This window comes from Dicentrarchus labrax, unplaced genomic scaffold (assembly GCF_905237075.1).
Source record: "Dicentrarchus labrax unplaced genomic scaffold, dlabrax2021, whole genome shotgun sequence".
Lineage (NCBI taxonomy): Eukaryota > Metazoa > Chordata > Actinopteri > Moronidae > Dicentrarchus > Dicentrarchus labrax.
The window spans coordinates 26,385,089-26,402,451 of NW_026136714.1; the positions used below are offsets into that span (position 1 = coordinate 26,385,089).

The following is a 17,363-nucleotide window of genomic DNA, read 5'->3' on the forward strand; positions in this document are numbered from 1 at the left end:
TCTTTGACATTTTATTTTATTTTTAGAGAAACAAGTTGCTCAATCAAAACAGTTAACAAGAAAATAATAAATTAGAAATAAATAATACAAGAAATGTAAAATAAATAGCCTACACAAAGTATAAAATTTAACTACCTACAAAATAAAAACTGTAAACAAGTGATATATAAGGGGGATCACTTGATGCTGTTGAAGCAGTGATGACATTAGATGGCCCAGGATTTGCAGGAAGTGGATTTAGATATTTCAACAGCGCATCTGAAGAGAGAAGAGGAGTAAGAGACACAGTTGGGTGTTACAGTCTAATAATAAAAGAAATAATTCCAAGAATAAAATTAAATAATAAAAATGAACAACCTAAGAGATGCATTACTTTCACTGTACTGTACATGAATGATATACAGTGCAATTTATTCTGATATGCAAATTAGATTAGATTTAATCTTATTGTCATTACAGTGCAATGCTGATTAGCAGAATGTAAAGAAGCAGTAAATTGTAGTATAATATAACATATGGGAATGTATTAACATTAATGATGTGCACTTTAACATGGATGTAAAGTTTAACACTATAAACACACTTTAGACAATACTGAACTGTAACACAACAAACAACAAGGCTTCCAACTCTGATATATAAAGGTGTGTGACTGTTACAAGCAGAGCAAACGTTACCTAACAATAATAAATACAAATAAAAATGTAGACAAATGTTAACAGCTGCTGAATAGATGTAATCTTTACAAATGTCCCTGAGAAATAGAAGGTGGGAGTATTATATATATTATTGGCCCCTCCATAACATGGACTGACGTTAACTGTTAGGCTAAGGTTACTATCGTTCTGCAACAGATAAATCATTTCATCACATTATCTTCACTCTACCTCTGTCTTTGTCCCGTTTTTCCTCCTCTTCTTTTCTTTTTTTCCTTCCCTGGGCACCGGACAGTTTTGGTGGTTTTGCCATTGTTAATGGTTTCTGGGGTGACGTCAGAAAACTCCACCATCTCTCAGAGAGCAGGTAGAGTCTAATGAGTCAGAGGAGGGGGGGGGTGGGGGGCTTCATAAAGTCTTATTATTGTTTAATAGGCTTTGCTGTGCAGTTAAATTAATGTGGGTTTATTTTTTCATACTAAGAAATAATAGCGCCAACTAGCTTTAGTATAAAAATATTGAAAGTTGCACTTTTTTTTTTTTTCTTCCCCCATTGTGGCCCCCCAGATGGACGGCGCCCTTAGCATTGGCCTGTACTGCCTATGCCACAGGCCGGCACTAGATAAACCAGTTTATTCTCAGCAGCACCCCTGCGCCCTCAAAACCATCATCATGAGCTCACTGACATCAAGTGCCTGTCAAGCATTAGCGGATCATTCATATGTCAAATATCTGAGTAGGAATGGGACGTCTGAATTGAGGTAAGGGCTTGTAAAAAGCTGTCTGGATGAAAACAATCAATCAGAGCAGAGAAAGAGGGGGTCCCAAAGTGTCTGTATTTGACGCCCTGGGAATGAGACTCAGCAGTCACCTAACGTATCACTGTTGTTTTCATCCGGGCCCGGTAGATTCTTGTAAACACCATTATGAGCACTAGGAGGAGCCAGAGGAACCTGATCATTTCACACATTATCTGTCTCATGTGCTACTGTCAGGATTTAGGGAAAGTTTCAGCAAACATACAACACGTTTGTTTTAAATAAAAATGACACCTATTACTACTGCAGCTTTAAAATGACCATATCTACCATATCTTCTCAGAAGAGATGTCGGAGAGAATCAGAAGATGTGTGCACATGTTCGGTAAATCTCATATTTCAATATGAGGGAGCAAAATGATTCTCCCTGTTTAAGGTAGTTAATGTCCTCAAAGCACTACAGACTCAAGGGCATATGTTAACGGTACGTTTTTCTACGTTACTGTTGTTTTATGTACAGGAGAGATATGTTTTTCTACTGGTGTGTTGTTTAAACATTCACTGAATAACTCAGTCGATGTGTAAACTCAATTAGCTGTCAGTAAAGAGCTAGCTACTGACTTCGCGCCGCTCCTCGCGCTCCTCTTTCACTAGTGATTCAGATCATTTGGCTAAAAGCTAAAAGAGCTCTTTTGAGTCCCAAACATCTCTTCATTTAATACCACTCATGGTTTTTAGGTTTTTATAATTGCATTGTTCTGACCTATGATTGTATGTGTGCTCATATATCACAAGAACCCCCTGAAACACCGGCCATGTTGTGGCCAGCTAGCTAACTAACGAATGTTCTCTGAAGTTGAAGATTGATTGACAGGTGAATGGAGTAATGTTATTGGTTGAAATCGGTTAGTTGCTGCTTATGTAAGTTTACAGGAAGACAAAATGATGGATTGGATTTTGATGTAAAATACAAAGAAATTAAGTTTTTGTGAATGTTTTGGCATACATTGTTAAATAGGATTATAATATAACCAAGGATGCAATATTAAAGGGTTAAAATGACATGTTTCATTTCACCTGGACTTTAAATTATTCAATGTAATTATACTAAACCTTAATGAACAAACAGTGTTGAACATTACATTGGTTTTGAATTAGGTTCTGTATGTTGTCGCTATATACAAGCCCACAATGCTTGGCTCTTAATATTATTAATTAATAATAGCTAATTTCTTGCTTATTTATAAGTTAGGCTAATGTAAGACAGAAAATCATCCAGAAAGTCATAGAGCTGACTTATTCCTGAATAGCACATCATTATACCCACTCAGATAAGAGCTGTGAATTATCCTCTAAATCCTTCCCGATACTATTCGCCCAGTTTAAGGCTAGAGATAGTGCACATTGCTCAGACCTTTCAGTTTTTATGTTTTAGCAATTTATTAATTTCCTAGTGGGGGTAGTTTTAGTTGGCATTAGAGCGGGGGTCTCAAACTCAAATTGTCTTGGGGCCACTGCTGGTATTGTCATCTCATAGGAGGGCAACTTCAGTGTTCAGGTACTACAAAAAAGCGCAATATGAGTGGGAGTAAGGGCCGTAAAAGCTGGCTGGCAGTTTGAGAACCCTGCATTAGAGCATTGATCACTGATCCACTCAGTGAAAATACTTTTTCTGCCATGACTCATTGTTATTTGTAATTTTTGGGTTCAACACAAACAAGGCACTTTCTACTGCGAGTGCATTGGAGAGAAATGCATTTCCTTCATCCCTACAATGGTATAAAAAGATCATAAATTAAGTTAATTCACTTTAGCTGGAGACAATAATTAAACAGTAAATGAAAGCTTTTTTAATATCTCCACACCCAAACTCATGGGAAATCACAGTACAAACACAAAGCCCAGTTACTCAGAAATCTCCATGGCAGTGAGCAGCTCTAAAAGAGCTGTGCTAACCACGCCTAGTCTCAGTGAGACAGCACTCACAGCACAGACAGAGTCAGTGCTGCAAAACCCAAAAAGGGAACAGGGTTAGGGCGAGAAGGTTGGGATAAGTGTGATTTTGTCACAGGAAACTGCTCTTCCCTTTCTATGAACAGTCAACCACCATCTTTTACTATCCAAGTAGGTTTTGTGCCAGAGAAATCATGTGCAGGGTTGCCAAGGGTCTGCAAAGTACTTGAAAGTGCTTGGATATACTGAGCAATAAAGAGGTGCTTAAAAGTGCTAGGATTTAGCCTACCAGAATCTCTGAGTTTGAGTTGTGTGTTCTCTGTCATTCTCATATGATGATTTTTATACACCTGGAGTGTTGGGCCAAGCCTGATAAACTGTCTTACTGTCTGTTTCTCTCTGCATAGGCCACAAGCACACAGCGATTTGTTGATCACTGTGCTGTGTCATTGGCTGTTATGCTTTCTGTAGGTGATTTTTAGCAAAAATAGGGTTAGGTTTATGGTCGTCTCGGTAGCCTGCATTATTTAGAAGTGTGAAAACACAAAGGAGTAGCCAGGGCCGGGATAACTAGAGAATGGTAAGAAAATGGTGGTTTAACTAATTGGGCTGGGTTCTGTTGGTTCGTCTCTCGATTGTGTATTGTATTTAGTGTTTTTGGGTCTCTCTTCATTGGTGCTAGGCCCTCCCTTCCTATGGCTAAAACATTATAATACAAAAAGTCTTGTATCTGGGTCAATATTAAACTGGCCAAGTTGCAGTGAGTTTCTACTGCCATTCTACTACCATTCAAGTCTTTGCATTTCACTGTACTGGTTAGACTGGTATATGTAAACATCTGCATGAATTATTGGCTCTTAATTTTGGAATGAAATGTATCCTTATAAAAGCGGCAACCCTGCATATGAATCCTTTTTGTCAACAATGTCAGAAACAGAAAAGACTCGTATTGGAAGACTTTTTTTTTTTTTTATCGAGCAGCAAATACAGTATTTTTGATATTTTTTCATTTGAGCCTTCTGTCTCTGTATCTGTGTCTTTTTCTTCCAGAGACATCCTGGAGATGACTGACGACTATACTCGGGAACATGAGCGGAATGGAGATGAATCACTGTCCGATGATGACTCTGTAAGCTTGTTATGTGATCTTAATGCCTGCCGAAGCAGAGGGGCAGCTGAGGACATGGAAATAAGTGATTTAGATTCACAAGTTGGCAACAAAGAGTCGAAAAAGAAAAGGAAGATAAATGGACTCGAACCACCCGGGCCATATACATCCAGCTGTATCCGGTCTGCAGCAGGCCATGCTAATTCTACATCTCAATCAGGTTTTGATTTTAGAATCTCCTGAAACATCATGTTGCAGCAGAATATTGTTGTTTGTGCACTTTCCTGATTTTTGGCTTTTTCATGTTATGACAAGATGTTTTTATGGCATATTTTCTTGTTATTACTAGTTACCAAATCATTGTATTCACAAGAAGCGTTTCTTGTAATAACACCACATCACTTTACCTTACATTGTATTACTAAACTTTCTGGTTATTTCACAAAATCATCATTCAAACTTTTCTCATTAGAACATGATCAGTGTTTTAGCTATTTGTTACACCACTAGTTACTGGGGGGAAGTAATATTATTACTGTAATATTATTATTAATAATGCCTTACTGCCCAACACTGAACATGATAAACTGTTATGTTTTTATAAGATATATATTTGCTTTTAAAACAAGAAAAAGGTCCATTACTGCCTGATGAGACACTGCAGCCTGGAGCAACCATATAATATGATTGATAACTATATAACAAAAGAGGAGACTGCTGGGTTCTCATAGAACCCATTTTCATTCAGATATCTTGTCAGAGGTCAAGGGACCCCGTTGAAAACGGCTATGCAAGTTTTTCCATTGCCAAAATGTAGTCTAACTTTGGAGCGTTATTTAGCCCCCTTGCTAGCATGACAAGGTTGACACCAATGGATGTGTTAGGTCATCAGTTCATTCATAGTTTCATATGATACCAGTAGCTTCACTCTAGCTTTAAAATGGAGCCCACTACAGCCTCTAAAATACTGGAAGAGGGAAGGATAATGGGGTTGCACTAGTTGTGGCAAATCAGATTTCAGGTTTGGCCCCCCCACTGGACACGCCCCTGAAGATGGGCTAATGAGTCCCATAGAAAACATGCTTTGTTTAATTTGTGTTCAAATTGGCATGTTCTACCTGCCAACACTAAAGGGCTACAGACGATAACAAAGAGATGATTGGCTAACAATAGTTCCTTTTTTTAGGTTTGGGGAACTACAAAAAAAATCTACAGCCTCTGTTTTACTGTGTATGTTGTAAAGTAGTGCCTACTTAAGGTATGGAGTCCTGAGGTGGTACAGGCTTATGTGGATTGACACTATTGTTACACAGGAGGGCGCTGTTCATTGTGAGTACAATAAGTAGACACACCTCTTATGATAAGGTTTCTGCAGTAAATACAGTTGAACTGAAAACGAGTGTCCATCTAACAACTATGCAGGTATAGAAGATGAGAATATAGAACACTGACACAACAATGGTTCCCTTGTACCTGCATGTATGGGTCTGTACGCAGCGGTGGGGATTGCATGTATTAGTTTAACTACATTTTGCAGTAACTTGCTGGTAGTTCAACTACACTCATATTTGCATAGTGATTTAAGAAATTAAATTACTTTTTTGCCATTTTATGTGTAGTTAACTTCTGAAACTATTTCAACTTTTTTAAACTAGTATTTTGTTTTGGGCCATAGAATTTTACCATTGTTTTTCTACTGTAATCGAAGCCCATTTGATTAATCCCGTACCCTTTTTCTGTGAAGACGATGCATTCGTCAGGCACCCCCCACCACACACTTAACCTTTGTGCAGCACGTGCAAAAGGGTGGGTGTTGCTCAGTGTTCACACAGAATCATTATAAACCATCACTGGTTTATGGGTGTTTAACCAAGGATGGTTTATGTGTGACCTGTGAACAAGTGAGCTCGTTTTTGCGGTAAACTCAGTTGAGTGGCATTTTTCATTCTCACATATATTATATGTTATTATAATTTAGTATCATGTGTACATTGTCAATTTGATCGTTTTTCCATTTACACTGGAGGAAGTTGAACTTCTTCTGATCTAAAAGATAAAAGTTTAATTTGGTATCTAGTAATGACAAGGAAATACCTCATAGTAACTTGAAAAATATCTTGTTATAATGTGAAAAGAATCTTGTAAAAACAAGAACAATTTCTTCTTATGAGGAGAATCTGCACAAATATTTTTCTGTAATTTTGGCAACTGTATCACCGTAACTGAAAGTACTTTTCCCTCTGATTTGTGAGAGTGTTTGTTTGGGCATGTTTTATCTTTATTTACTTCTACTCCTACTACTAATTTTATTCATCTTCAAAACAGCAAATGCCTTGCAATGTGTGAAAATCCACACCAAGAGACAACTTAACAAGAGAAATGAAAAGGGAGAGACTCAGCTGCACAAAGCGTGCCAGAGAGAAGATCTGGCACAAGTCAAAGCACTCATTCAAGCTGGGATCAGTGTCAACATAGAGGACTACGCAGGTTGGTCACAGCTTAGTTTATTTGCACTTGATCGCTTGTATATTCTGAGATATTTTACCTCCATCTGTCACACCTGAAACAGTTATTAATTGTCAAACACAAAACCATCTTTTATGAGTAATTGTTGGCTTGAATTGTCAGGCTGGACAGCCCTCCATGAAGCTTCTGCTGTGGGTGATGAGGCAGTGGTTGAGGAGCTGTTGAGGGCTGGAGCTAATGTTAACGCTAGAAACTGTGATGGCGTCACACCCCTACATGATGCCGTTACCACTGGACACTATCAGGTGATGGAGAGACACTTTCTACATGTCCATAGAGAGTGTGATGTTTTCAGAGTTTGAAATGAAGACTAACAACAAATTTAATGATTTATTCAGACCATCAGGGAAAAGGTGAGAAATGTATTCAAATATATATACCGTCATTTATTCCCATGTATACTGCACAGCTCTTACAGCTCTTCTTTCACTTTCTTTCACTTTTTCTCACTGGATTACAGTGTTCCTCTACCTTATATTTAAATAGATTTTAGTTTGATCTTGTAAATATTAAAATTGTTTGTCCTTCCTTTTAAAAAGAAGGCCTTTTACTTGAAATATATATGATGTACTAAATAATAATAATGTATTATTCTGCTGTTGGTGATGAGACAGTGGTTTATAAATTGCCATATACAGATCAGAAACAGGTTTAATTTGCCTGTTATGATAACTACTTTGTTGGACAATATATTGTCCCAAAAATAACTGCGATTAACAATATTATTATCATTTTAAGACCATTTTATGCCACTGCTATAATGCCAATGCACCCTTTCAAAGAGTTATAATAGTTTAATAATAGTAATTTTCCTGTTCATTCATGAGGCTGGTTATTCTAGCACTGAAACAAACATGCATGTAAACACAAGGGGTATTAGCTAGGTCAGCATTCAATAATGTAATTATTGTAACAGGCCTCACTATACATACTTTGTTGACCTCACTTCCTTCCAGAGGAAAACCTGCTATTTTTTGGTTCCAGCTGAGAACCAGCTTTTCAGGTTCTGAACCAGATTATTTTTGGTTGAAATGTTCTAAACACTGGTGTGCGAACCAGACCGGAGCCCGTTCCATGTTAGTGGAAAAGGCATACTAGGGGATTTTGTAATAAACTGAATAAATCGTTCATCAGCTTTGTTGGATGCTGATGGAACAAGAGTGCCTCCAGTGAACACAGGAGCATTGACATTGTAATGTTTGGATTTCATTGTTATTTTTGTACAGTATCAAAATCTACAGGCTAACAAGAGGTGATATGTGTGTGCTGTGTAGGTAGTGAAGCTTCTTCTCCAGTATGGGTCAAATGCCAGTGACAGGAATGTCGGTGGCCTCAGCGCACTAGACATGGCAGAGGAGGACAATATCAAAGAGCTACTCTTAACTTTCCAAGCATCTTCTGTTATTCATCAGCACCTTTGTGAGGCACCTGCACAGTACAGACAGGCAGGTGAGCCACCTTCCACATTCCATACTGGACTTCAGAAATCAGTCTGTTTTCTTTCAGTACATGTGTTTTGTCATTAGGTTTTACTCTGATGAAATGCTTTGAGTATCATACACTCACCTCCTGTAGTTTTAGACGCTGGATCTGAAACTTGTTGCTTCTTCTTGAGCACAGCAGCTGCAGTTAGTTGGTTTCACTGCAGTTACCGTGGATTCCACAGCTGACCTGGTTTCACTGCAAAAACACAACAAGGTTTGCTTAAATTGGTTGCAAACAACAAATACTTACAGCCAACTGAGCTAGTGACTAAAGGAAGCTGTGTATTTAGCCATATTCTGGAACATGTGAGCGTTTTGAGAATACGGATGCACAGCAGAGAATGGACAATGCTCTAGTAGTTAGAGAAGTTAGAAAAGTTGCTTCGATCCCTGTTTTTCTAAATACATTGCAACCTTTCAAGCCTTAAAGAATTAGTTCAGATTTATTGAAGCAGGGTTGTATGAGGTACTTATCAATAGTCGGTGAATCACCATAAGTATAATATTTTACTGACTTACCTCTCTCCAAGGAACCAGACTCATTTGACATAAGTAGTAATTATACCTTGCAGTTGTTGGTACACTGTTGCCTCAATCTGTAGCAACTAATGTTTGTTGCTAAAACACCAAAGTCACACAATAACACAAACAAATTAACCAACTGAGGCAGCAGTGTACCAGCAACTACCGTGTGAGGGGAAATAATTGTTTTTGTCAATGGAGTATGGTGGATTCTCTTATGTGGCTAGAATACCTTTTGCTGAAGCTCCTGTTCACAATGCAGTGCATTGCTTAGCTTCCATGCGCTGATGGCGGTCTACTATGGAGAAGTACCTCATACAACCCTACTTCAAAAAACTATGATAAGTAGGTGAGTATTTGATACTGAAAACCTAGCTGAGCATTCGTCTAACCCTAGTGCAGACTACCCAACTTTTGCCTGTCCCAGATAAATGTTTCGGATTTGAAACAAAAAGACTTCGGCATAGAACCCACGCTGAGGCCTGTCATGTTGTTTACAAGATGTGTCCTGACCTCGACATGAGTTTTCCCAGATCCTACAACAATCAGATAAAAACAAAATGAACTTCAATGGAGACTAGTTTGAGACAGTATCCAATAAGAGGGCAACAGAAAACGGGAGGAGGCAGGCAGCACACAAAAAACATATATCAGCAACATATCATTTGTTTTCATTTAATATTGCAGTTAGTCACTCCAGTCACTCCCCCACATAAACAGTCTGGGATTAGATTAGTCAGTGTTGTGTGTTCACTGAACACATCGTGTTGGACCTATTGCTTTTATCTCAAGTTTGGGAAACCTAAAGACTTTGGATTTCTCAGAGTGGTGATTGCAACTGAGATCTGAGTGTGGCATTCTTTCAGGTGACACATCCTCAGAGGCTCGCTGCCACATGCAGCTCTCCTGCCAGAGCAGCTTCAGTCCCAGCCACAATGACACAGCAAATGCACAATCCAGAGAATCAGATGACAGAGACGGAGCCAGAGAGCCCGGTGACATTCAGCTGAGAAAGAAAGACACCACCGCTGATAGTGTGAGAGCTCTTTACACTTTGAATTCCTTCAGACTCAAGTGTGCATTAATGTCAGCTGAGACTGGATTAAATGTACATAGACAAAAAAGGTCTTTTAACCATTTATGGCACAGGTCCAGTCTGATGTCGTCCCTCTCTTTAGGAGACATGCAGCATCACTTATTAAAGCTTCACTGTTTTTACAGCTTTGAGGTGTCACTAATTATCTTTTCTTATAGCTGAGTCATTCGGTGGCCGTGGTTTTGGAGGATGTGAAGAGGAAACAAACCGAAATCTCAAATTGGCCTCTGGCAGGTGTTGGGGATACAGGTAGAGCAGCAGCAAACAGTCCAGCCTGTCGAGTCAAGGCAGTTTTATTTAATAGACAATTATCACAAATACCAAATTCATAATCTATACAGTATACAACACCCTCTATCATTAGACCCTCGCTTTGTATAAGGAAAAACTCCTTTAATGAGGGAAAACATGGAAGAAACCTTGGGAAGAGCAACAGTGGATCCCTTATCCATGACAGACAGACATCAACAGATCAGTGGTTTTCTATCATCGAGTAAACTGACAACCCCGACTAAGTGCCGTATTTTATGGATATTTCATATTATAGTCAATGTATAACAATAACAGTAGAGAAGAACTGTTAAACTGTACAGTGAACCCAAACAGTGAACACAATAACTGCAGGAAGTCTGTGTGAATTTGGATACATTTTTGGGGCTTTTATTGCCTTTATTATATAGTGACAGCTGAAGACAGACAGGAAAGGGGGGCAGAGAGAGGGGGGATGACATGCAGCAAAGGGCCGCAGGTCGGATTCGAACCCTGGGCTGCTGCAGCAAGGACTCAGTACATGAGATGGGTTTTACTGATATTTTTAGTAACTTTTATACAATTTTAAATTTCATACATACCTAATAGGCTTCTTGTTTTGTTTGGTTGTTTTACCTGCATACTTCAGGATGAGGCTATTAATCAGAGAGTGAAGGCTCAGTGACTATAGCTTGTGTTCAGGTTTAAGAATAACAATTTCATTTAGTTCTCTTCACAGAAATGAACAAAATGTTTTTGCGACATAGGTCATAACATTTTTTTATATACCTCTTAAAGGGGAACTTGGCAACTATTTCAACTTAATAAACCCGTTTAGAAATCATTTGGATGGTTAAATGGCCTGTTCCGGTGTTAATGGTGACTTTCCCCGCTCCCCCTAGCGTCCCCAGGCGGAAAACCAACCTTGCAACTTTGGGACTACCGTCCCGTTAAGTTGGACATAGGAAGTATCGTGAGAAGCGAGAACGAGCGAGAAACACGAACTGCTTTACGGCAATTCCACATAAACGCACGCACCCCCCTCAATACTGGTTAGCCACGCCGGCTATAAGAACAAGCGATGATGAATGAATTACCCACCTCGGTAGACATTGCTCCACACGAAAAAAGTTGCCTGTCAACAAATGCGCATCATGGGTAGAAAGGGGGAGGAGGGTGCCGCAAGTGAGTTTTTTTTACGACAGTGTTTTGAAATATACGTCCCAGAGCTGTAGGGGGAGCGCGTTGAGAAAACATGCAACGACAAAAGTGAAACCAGCGAAGAAATGGCTAGAGTTGCCAAGTTCCCCTTTAAAATCAAGAAGGCCTTGTGACCCCCCCATGAAATTTGGCGACCCCCAGGGTGGGAACCACTGCAATAGCTGCCCTGTCTGTGAAATAGACCAACACTGTAAAATTACAGTATGGACAATCAGGATGACAAAATTATAGATAGATTGTAAACAAGACTGGATCCAGGGGGACGTCAAGCAACTGACCTGAGCCACACAAACTCCTCTCTACCAATAATATTGCTGCCGCTTCACTGGCAGCTGCAGTAATATACCATTTACATTTTAATGTTTTTTAGTACACGCAGCAATTATACACCATAATACAATAGTAATGCAAAGGAGATTATATGCCACCTTGGTTTCAAATAACAACCAGACACATACTGAATGTGAATAATTTACTGGAGCTGTGCTGTTTTTCAGGAAGATTTCTCTCTGCTCTGACACATATCCAGAATGTGCTGATTGAGGTGCTCGGCAAACAGCAGTCGGAGAAGGATAATCTTGCCAAAAAATGCCGGTCAGTTCAGCAACTTCTCTCATCCTTGACTTAAGTGAAGCTTTGTGAGCCAGCAGCAAAGCTATTGTGTTACACAATGCTGTCATTTTCAGAACATGGCAACATCAAGTGAAAGCTAACTACTTACTCACACTGCATAGTATATGCATGCAGTAAGTTGAGTAAGTCTTTATTGACATATTTACATAAATAATAAAAACTAGTACACAGTTATAATACAGCCTGACAATACATTTCTAACATTAGATCCTCCTAAATGTTACACTATTATATATTATATTAAGACAAGAGTGAGTAGGGCAGACAGGATCAAAGAAATTACACTTGAAAATTCTTGACATTATAGATTAAATTTAGATTTTTTATTAGTGAGATTTTCTAACTCAATAAAGTGCAATTAATTTTTTGAGACATTACTTTTTGACGTCACTGATTTAGATTAATTTTCACGCACATTGCTGAGATTGATTTGATTTGAGGACATGGTGACTCTGCGAGACATCTGGGAGGTTCCAAACAAGCCCACAATTCAACTAATCTAAACCACTGATGTGGAGATGAAAATGAGGCAAAGCTAAAGGCAAATTAAACTTATTTCTTAAATCGACAGTTGTGAATGTCCTTTATATCTTCCTGATTGGCCATCTGTAGTTACCTTAGCTGTGCACAGCTTTAACATGCAGTGGATAATTACTGTAAATGTTTTTGATACAATCACACTCATAGATCATTTCAAAGATAATTTCCAGGAGCGGCCAAATGGTTGTGGAGAATGAAATAAAATAGCATTTTGTGGCAAGTGATGTAGGATAAGAGACAGGAAGCAGCTGTCAGCAATGTCATCCCTTTAATGAACAGGGGACAAGAACAAACACAGTATACCATAGGCTGTATTTTTATCAGTTCAGTAATCTGCGAATGTATTTCTATTTATTATTTTGCTATTAGGCCTTGTGTTAAACTGGGTTATTAAAAGTTGCTTCATAACCAGACCTCTGCAAATGGTGATAATGTAATAAGAGCTACGATTGATAGCCAAAATAAAAATTTAAACCAGGTTTAAATAGAAAAAAACAATAAAACCATAAAGTCTTCAGTTGTTTCACTGTTTTGTTGTTGCTTTAATTCTTTCTGCTGAAACAATAAAGGTCTGAACCCAACTGAACTGTGCCACTCCTCTCTCTTTCTCAGTCTGACCTGTCTCTTTTCACTGTCACCTGTTTAGTAGAAATGAAATTCAATGCAGTTTGTTTCTTGCTTTAAAAAAATATTGTGGTTTCTATTAATTGCTAAGGTCAGTCTTTCTTTATACAGTTCTTCTGAAAGAAACAACTAAAGGTTGCTATTATCATTGTGCCAGCACACTGCTTATAAATAAACCGCAGTATTGTTTGATTCTCTGCGCAGGAGTGTGTCCGACTTCCTTCGGCAACGTGTGTTGAGAGGTCAACTCGTCTCCATCGCTTCACATCAGAGGACTTTGGTGGAGATTCTCCAGAAGCAACTGCATTTGGTAGAAGTGTATGTAACCACAAAGGCCAAACTTTCCCCTCCAAACCATATGAGCAGTACCGTAGCCAGACAGCAGCAAGATCAGTTCTGCACTCAAGCTTCCACACCCACCTTTCCTAAAGCTAGTGACTCACACAGCTGTAATCAAGAGAGTCAAAGAAAGGAAGGCCATAGAACAGCAACACAGCCCCAACTGTTAAGATCAGTTCCTCCAAACAATGCCAGGAACCTTACAATGTCCAGACCTTCTGCTTCATTACTAACGCAGGGGAAGAAGATGCTGACACACACTGATGTGCTGAATAAGAAAGCCAGCAGCTGTCAGAGCAACACCCTGCAACCGCAAAATACTTCACAACACATCAACTTTCAGAAAAGAGGAAATAATGCCCTGATACAGACAAGAGCTGAAGACAACAGCAGACATCTCTCGAAGCTAATACAGAGTGGAGTCATGCAAACTGGAAGTACTCTACAGTTGTTGTTGAAGGTCAGGCAAAGCTCTTGTCATAAAAGCTATTTAATCCTTGTGCAGAAGCTTTTTATAGTTGTCACCACTGACACCACTTGTTTACCAGCAGATTATAACCCTTCCTAACTTGCTAAATTATTGTGCTCCAATAAGAGTTGAGCAGGCCTTGGTCAGCACCTCTGCCAACTTTTTCCTTTCCTGTATTTAGATATTCTATGTGCTAGGCTCATCGGTCTTGAAAAGACAACCAAATTATGAAGATGGTTAAATGATTAGTCACATTTATATAGTCACATCTTAAAGTTCTAGTGTGTAATATTTAGGATTAGAGGAAAAAACGACGGGCCTTAGGAAGTGTCAATTAAACCTAAAGTCTTGACAAGAAGGGTAATAATTTGCTCGGCTCATCCTTAACATAGATAGAGACAGCACTTCTTAGTTAAAGAAAATGTCTTCAAAGTCCATGAAAATGATTCCTCTACAGGCACATACATAATGTGTTTATGTATGTTAAACCTTTCCTCTGCACTTTGTTCCAAAAAGACAATGAATCATTGACGGCTGAAACTATTGTCATTCATTAACGCTGACAGACATACAGTATGTGCTACTGCAGTACTGGTGACATAGGCTATTTGCTGCCAGTACTGCTATGATTCAAAGGCTGTTTATCTTGCCCCTGCAGGGTCACTGGCACTTTGCTCATGTGCTTTGTGATAGCTCGATTAAAGACAGTAAAGGCAAGTTGCATGTGGCTCCAGAACGCTGGCTGGAGTCTATCCTTGGTAACAACATCCCTGTCAGCTCAGCATACGCTTGGAACAAGGTTAGACAGCAGGCTGCCTTAATCCCTTTCACAACACTCAAAACATAAGAATGGCTCCAGAAACAGAAAATACTCTATCTGTCGGCTTTTCATTGTAACTCACATAAACAGCCTAAGGCCATGTTCAGACAGACAATATCACTGCATGAAACAGAAGTCTCTTTTTCACTCCCATGAGACCTCTATAGTGGGGTTCTTGATGCAGAAAAAACTTAAACCTGTTCAGAAGGACAAAATGATTTCCAGTCTCATTCCAGTTTTGTCCCATATAAACCACTGTGCAGTATCTGATAAGCCTTCAAACTCATGGATGTATTACTCTGACTGGCATTGCTGGACTGTATTTCATTGTTTCACCATCCGTACCTGAAACAACCACATATCAACAGGTTTTTGAATATGCTCAAATGTTGCAACGCCAACCTTTTCAAGAAGTTGATTTAACAAATGAAAGAGTGAGGCTGTGTTCACACGGTCAAAGTCCACCACCGATGGAAAACTTTGGGAAAAAATCTTGGCAAAATGGCTCAAGCAGCTTCTCATGACTGAAGTCGGAAAAGGAGGGAAATTCCTCTGTAGGACCTAGAGTAGTCATAACAGTTATGTTCATCAGACTATTCACAGCTGCATGTAAACAGGAATATTAGACTATTCAGGTAACTAAAATGCTTTTTTACACCTAGTTTTAGTTAAAACTATATAACTATAACTATAATAACCTTGGACCACTCCCTTGGAAATTAGACTTTGAATTAAATGAGACACTGGTGGATAATAAACATTGTGTGTAACCCCCCCATCTCTACATATATACATAGATACATGTATATATATGAAAGGTGCTATATATTGAGCGCTGCTTGCAGCTTTAATTTCTGTTATCTTTTTAAGCCAATTTAGTTGACTGTGAAGAATTCCACAGATTCGTTACCTTTCTCAGCTGTTGATGTGGAACAAGGTTCACCTTTCTGCTGTTTCCTGCCTGCCAGTAAGGGTCTGTGGAGACGGGGCAAGACACAGCATTAGGCTGTAAATTATTGAGTGTTCACAGTAGGACTGTGCACCAGCACACACACTCCTCCTGCTCCATATCTTCCATCTCATTGAGAAAATTGTAAAAGTGTAGTGCTACAGAGGCCTGTTGTTTCAGAGTAATGCTGAAAGACATTTGATAGGCCCTCGGGTTTCACATATCCCACCATATCACTGACACTCATTAATAAGTCATTATTCATAAACAGACATGTCAGTGGTGTTAAAAGCTATTACCGATGGACTCTTTCCACTGTTTCCCCAGGTGACGTTCAGAGACAAACCTTTGTCTCATTACTTATTGAACATGGAGACTGAAGGAAACACTCCAGAGACATATCCTGAGGACGATGTTCAGCACTGGAAGGCCGGATCTTCTCGGGAGATGCTGACCACAGGTCTGTAGTTCCTGTCTGCTGACATGCCTAACCCCTGCCTCAGCGCAACATACATCCTGCCTTTGACATTTCCTTCAGAGCAACTCAAACAAATAAAGCGAAGCGGCAGCCAGCCACTGAAGCGTGGCTTTTTCTCTGTCAATAATTAATCACCTACCTCACATGTCTCTCACCTGGAGCCTCTCCGACCACTGTCGCAAACAGCCTCATTAAAATGAATCGTACGTTTATAAATAGAAAAGACATTGCATGTTTTTCAATTCCTTTTCTGTTTTTCGCAGAGGCATCCTGCTTGAGCCGTCTCATGAAAATCAAAATAATCCATTTGGTGGATGATGACGAACTGCTGCCAAACGCTAGGCTGAACATCTACTGGGAGAAGCTCTTGAAGAAAGAATATTCAGAGTCTGAAGACTGGGGGAGTGAATTATTATAATTATCTCTCCCCACATTTTGTCCATAACTGTTTGAGAGTTTAAAGGACCAGTGTGTAGGATTTAGTGGCGAAGTGGTGAAGTTGCAGATTGTAATCATTTAAATACAGCTCAGCCCTCCAGGTGTGTAGGAAGAAACTATCAAAAGCCCCTGTTTAGAGCCAGTGTTGTGTTTTTCCGTTCTGGGCTACTGTAGAAACATGGCGGTTCAACATGGTGGACCTGCTTGATAAACTGACCACTCATGATTGGGGGGTACAGGGGGGTACAATGTGACTTCCACTGAGTGAATATGGTTGAAAAGTATTATATGAGTTTGTTGTTATTTGTACTTCCGGTTTCATGTTGTAATTGTTTATGTCAGACAGCTTCAGCTCTATTTGGCCGTGTGGAAGTAGGATGTAGTTTCACACTATATCTGTAAAGTGTTTACTACAGGTTTATCTGCAGTATCTATAGTATTTGCAATGTTAACCGTTTCACTGTTAAACAATAAAGATAGCTGATTATGAAAGTGTTTGG

At 39.2% G+C, this 17,363-nt stretch overlaps 1 protein-coding gene and 1 long non-coding RNA gene across 3 annotated transcripts; one reads left to right on the forward strand and one right to left on the reverse strand.

Moving 5' to 3' along the window:
* LOC127375847 (uncharacterized) lies at positions 1-16,333 on the reverse strand. 2 transcript variants are annotated; one of them, XR_007887460.1, is made up of 4 exons: positions 16,247-16,333; positions 15,909-15,973; positions 8,568-8,681; positions 1-258 (listed from the first exon to the last, which is right to left on the reverse strand). It is a non-coding gene; the product is annotated as an uncharacterized LOC127375847 (long non-coding RNA). The 2 variants fall into 2 exon arrangements; XR_007887459.1 differs by lacking the exon at positions 1-258 and adding an exon at positions 7,220-8,341.
* Positions 1,322-17,340, forward strand: LOC127375835 (ankyrin repeat domain-containing protein 31-like). The gene is made up of 12 exons (XM_051422161.1): positions 1,322-1,417; positions 4,418-4,695; positions 6,801-6,962; positions 7,104-7,246; positions 8,276-8,450; positions 9,874-10,043; positions 10,262-10,352; positions 12,071-12,167; positions 13,575-14,169; positions 14,837-14,977; positions 16,275-16,407; positions 16,689-17,340. The coding sequence occupies exons 1-12, from the start codon at positions 1,329-1,331 to the stop codon at positions 16,841-16,843; spliced, it is 2,229 nt and encodes a 742-aa protein (XP_051278121.1). The 5' UTR covers positions 1,322-1,328; the 3' UTR covers positions 16,844-17,340.
* The last annotated feature ends 23 nt before the right edge of the window (positions 17,341-17,363 follow it).

Excerpts from the sequence above, each read along its gene's own strand:
- LOC127375835 (XM_051422161.1), top strand. The coding sequence starts at position 1,329 with ATGAGCTCACTGACATCAAGTGCCTGTCAAGCATTAGCGGATCATTCA. Across the intron at positions 6,963-7,103 it reads CAACATAGAGGACTACGCAG|GCTGGACAGCCCTCCATGAA; the intron begins GTTGGTCACAGC and ends TTGAATTGTCAG. Across the intron at positions 7,247-8,275 it reads TTACCACTGGACACTATCAG|GTAGTGAAGCTTCTTCTCCA; the intron begins GTGATGGAGAGA and ends TGTGCTGTGTAG.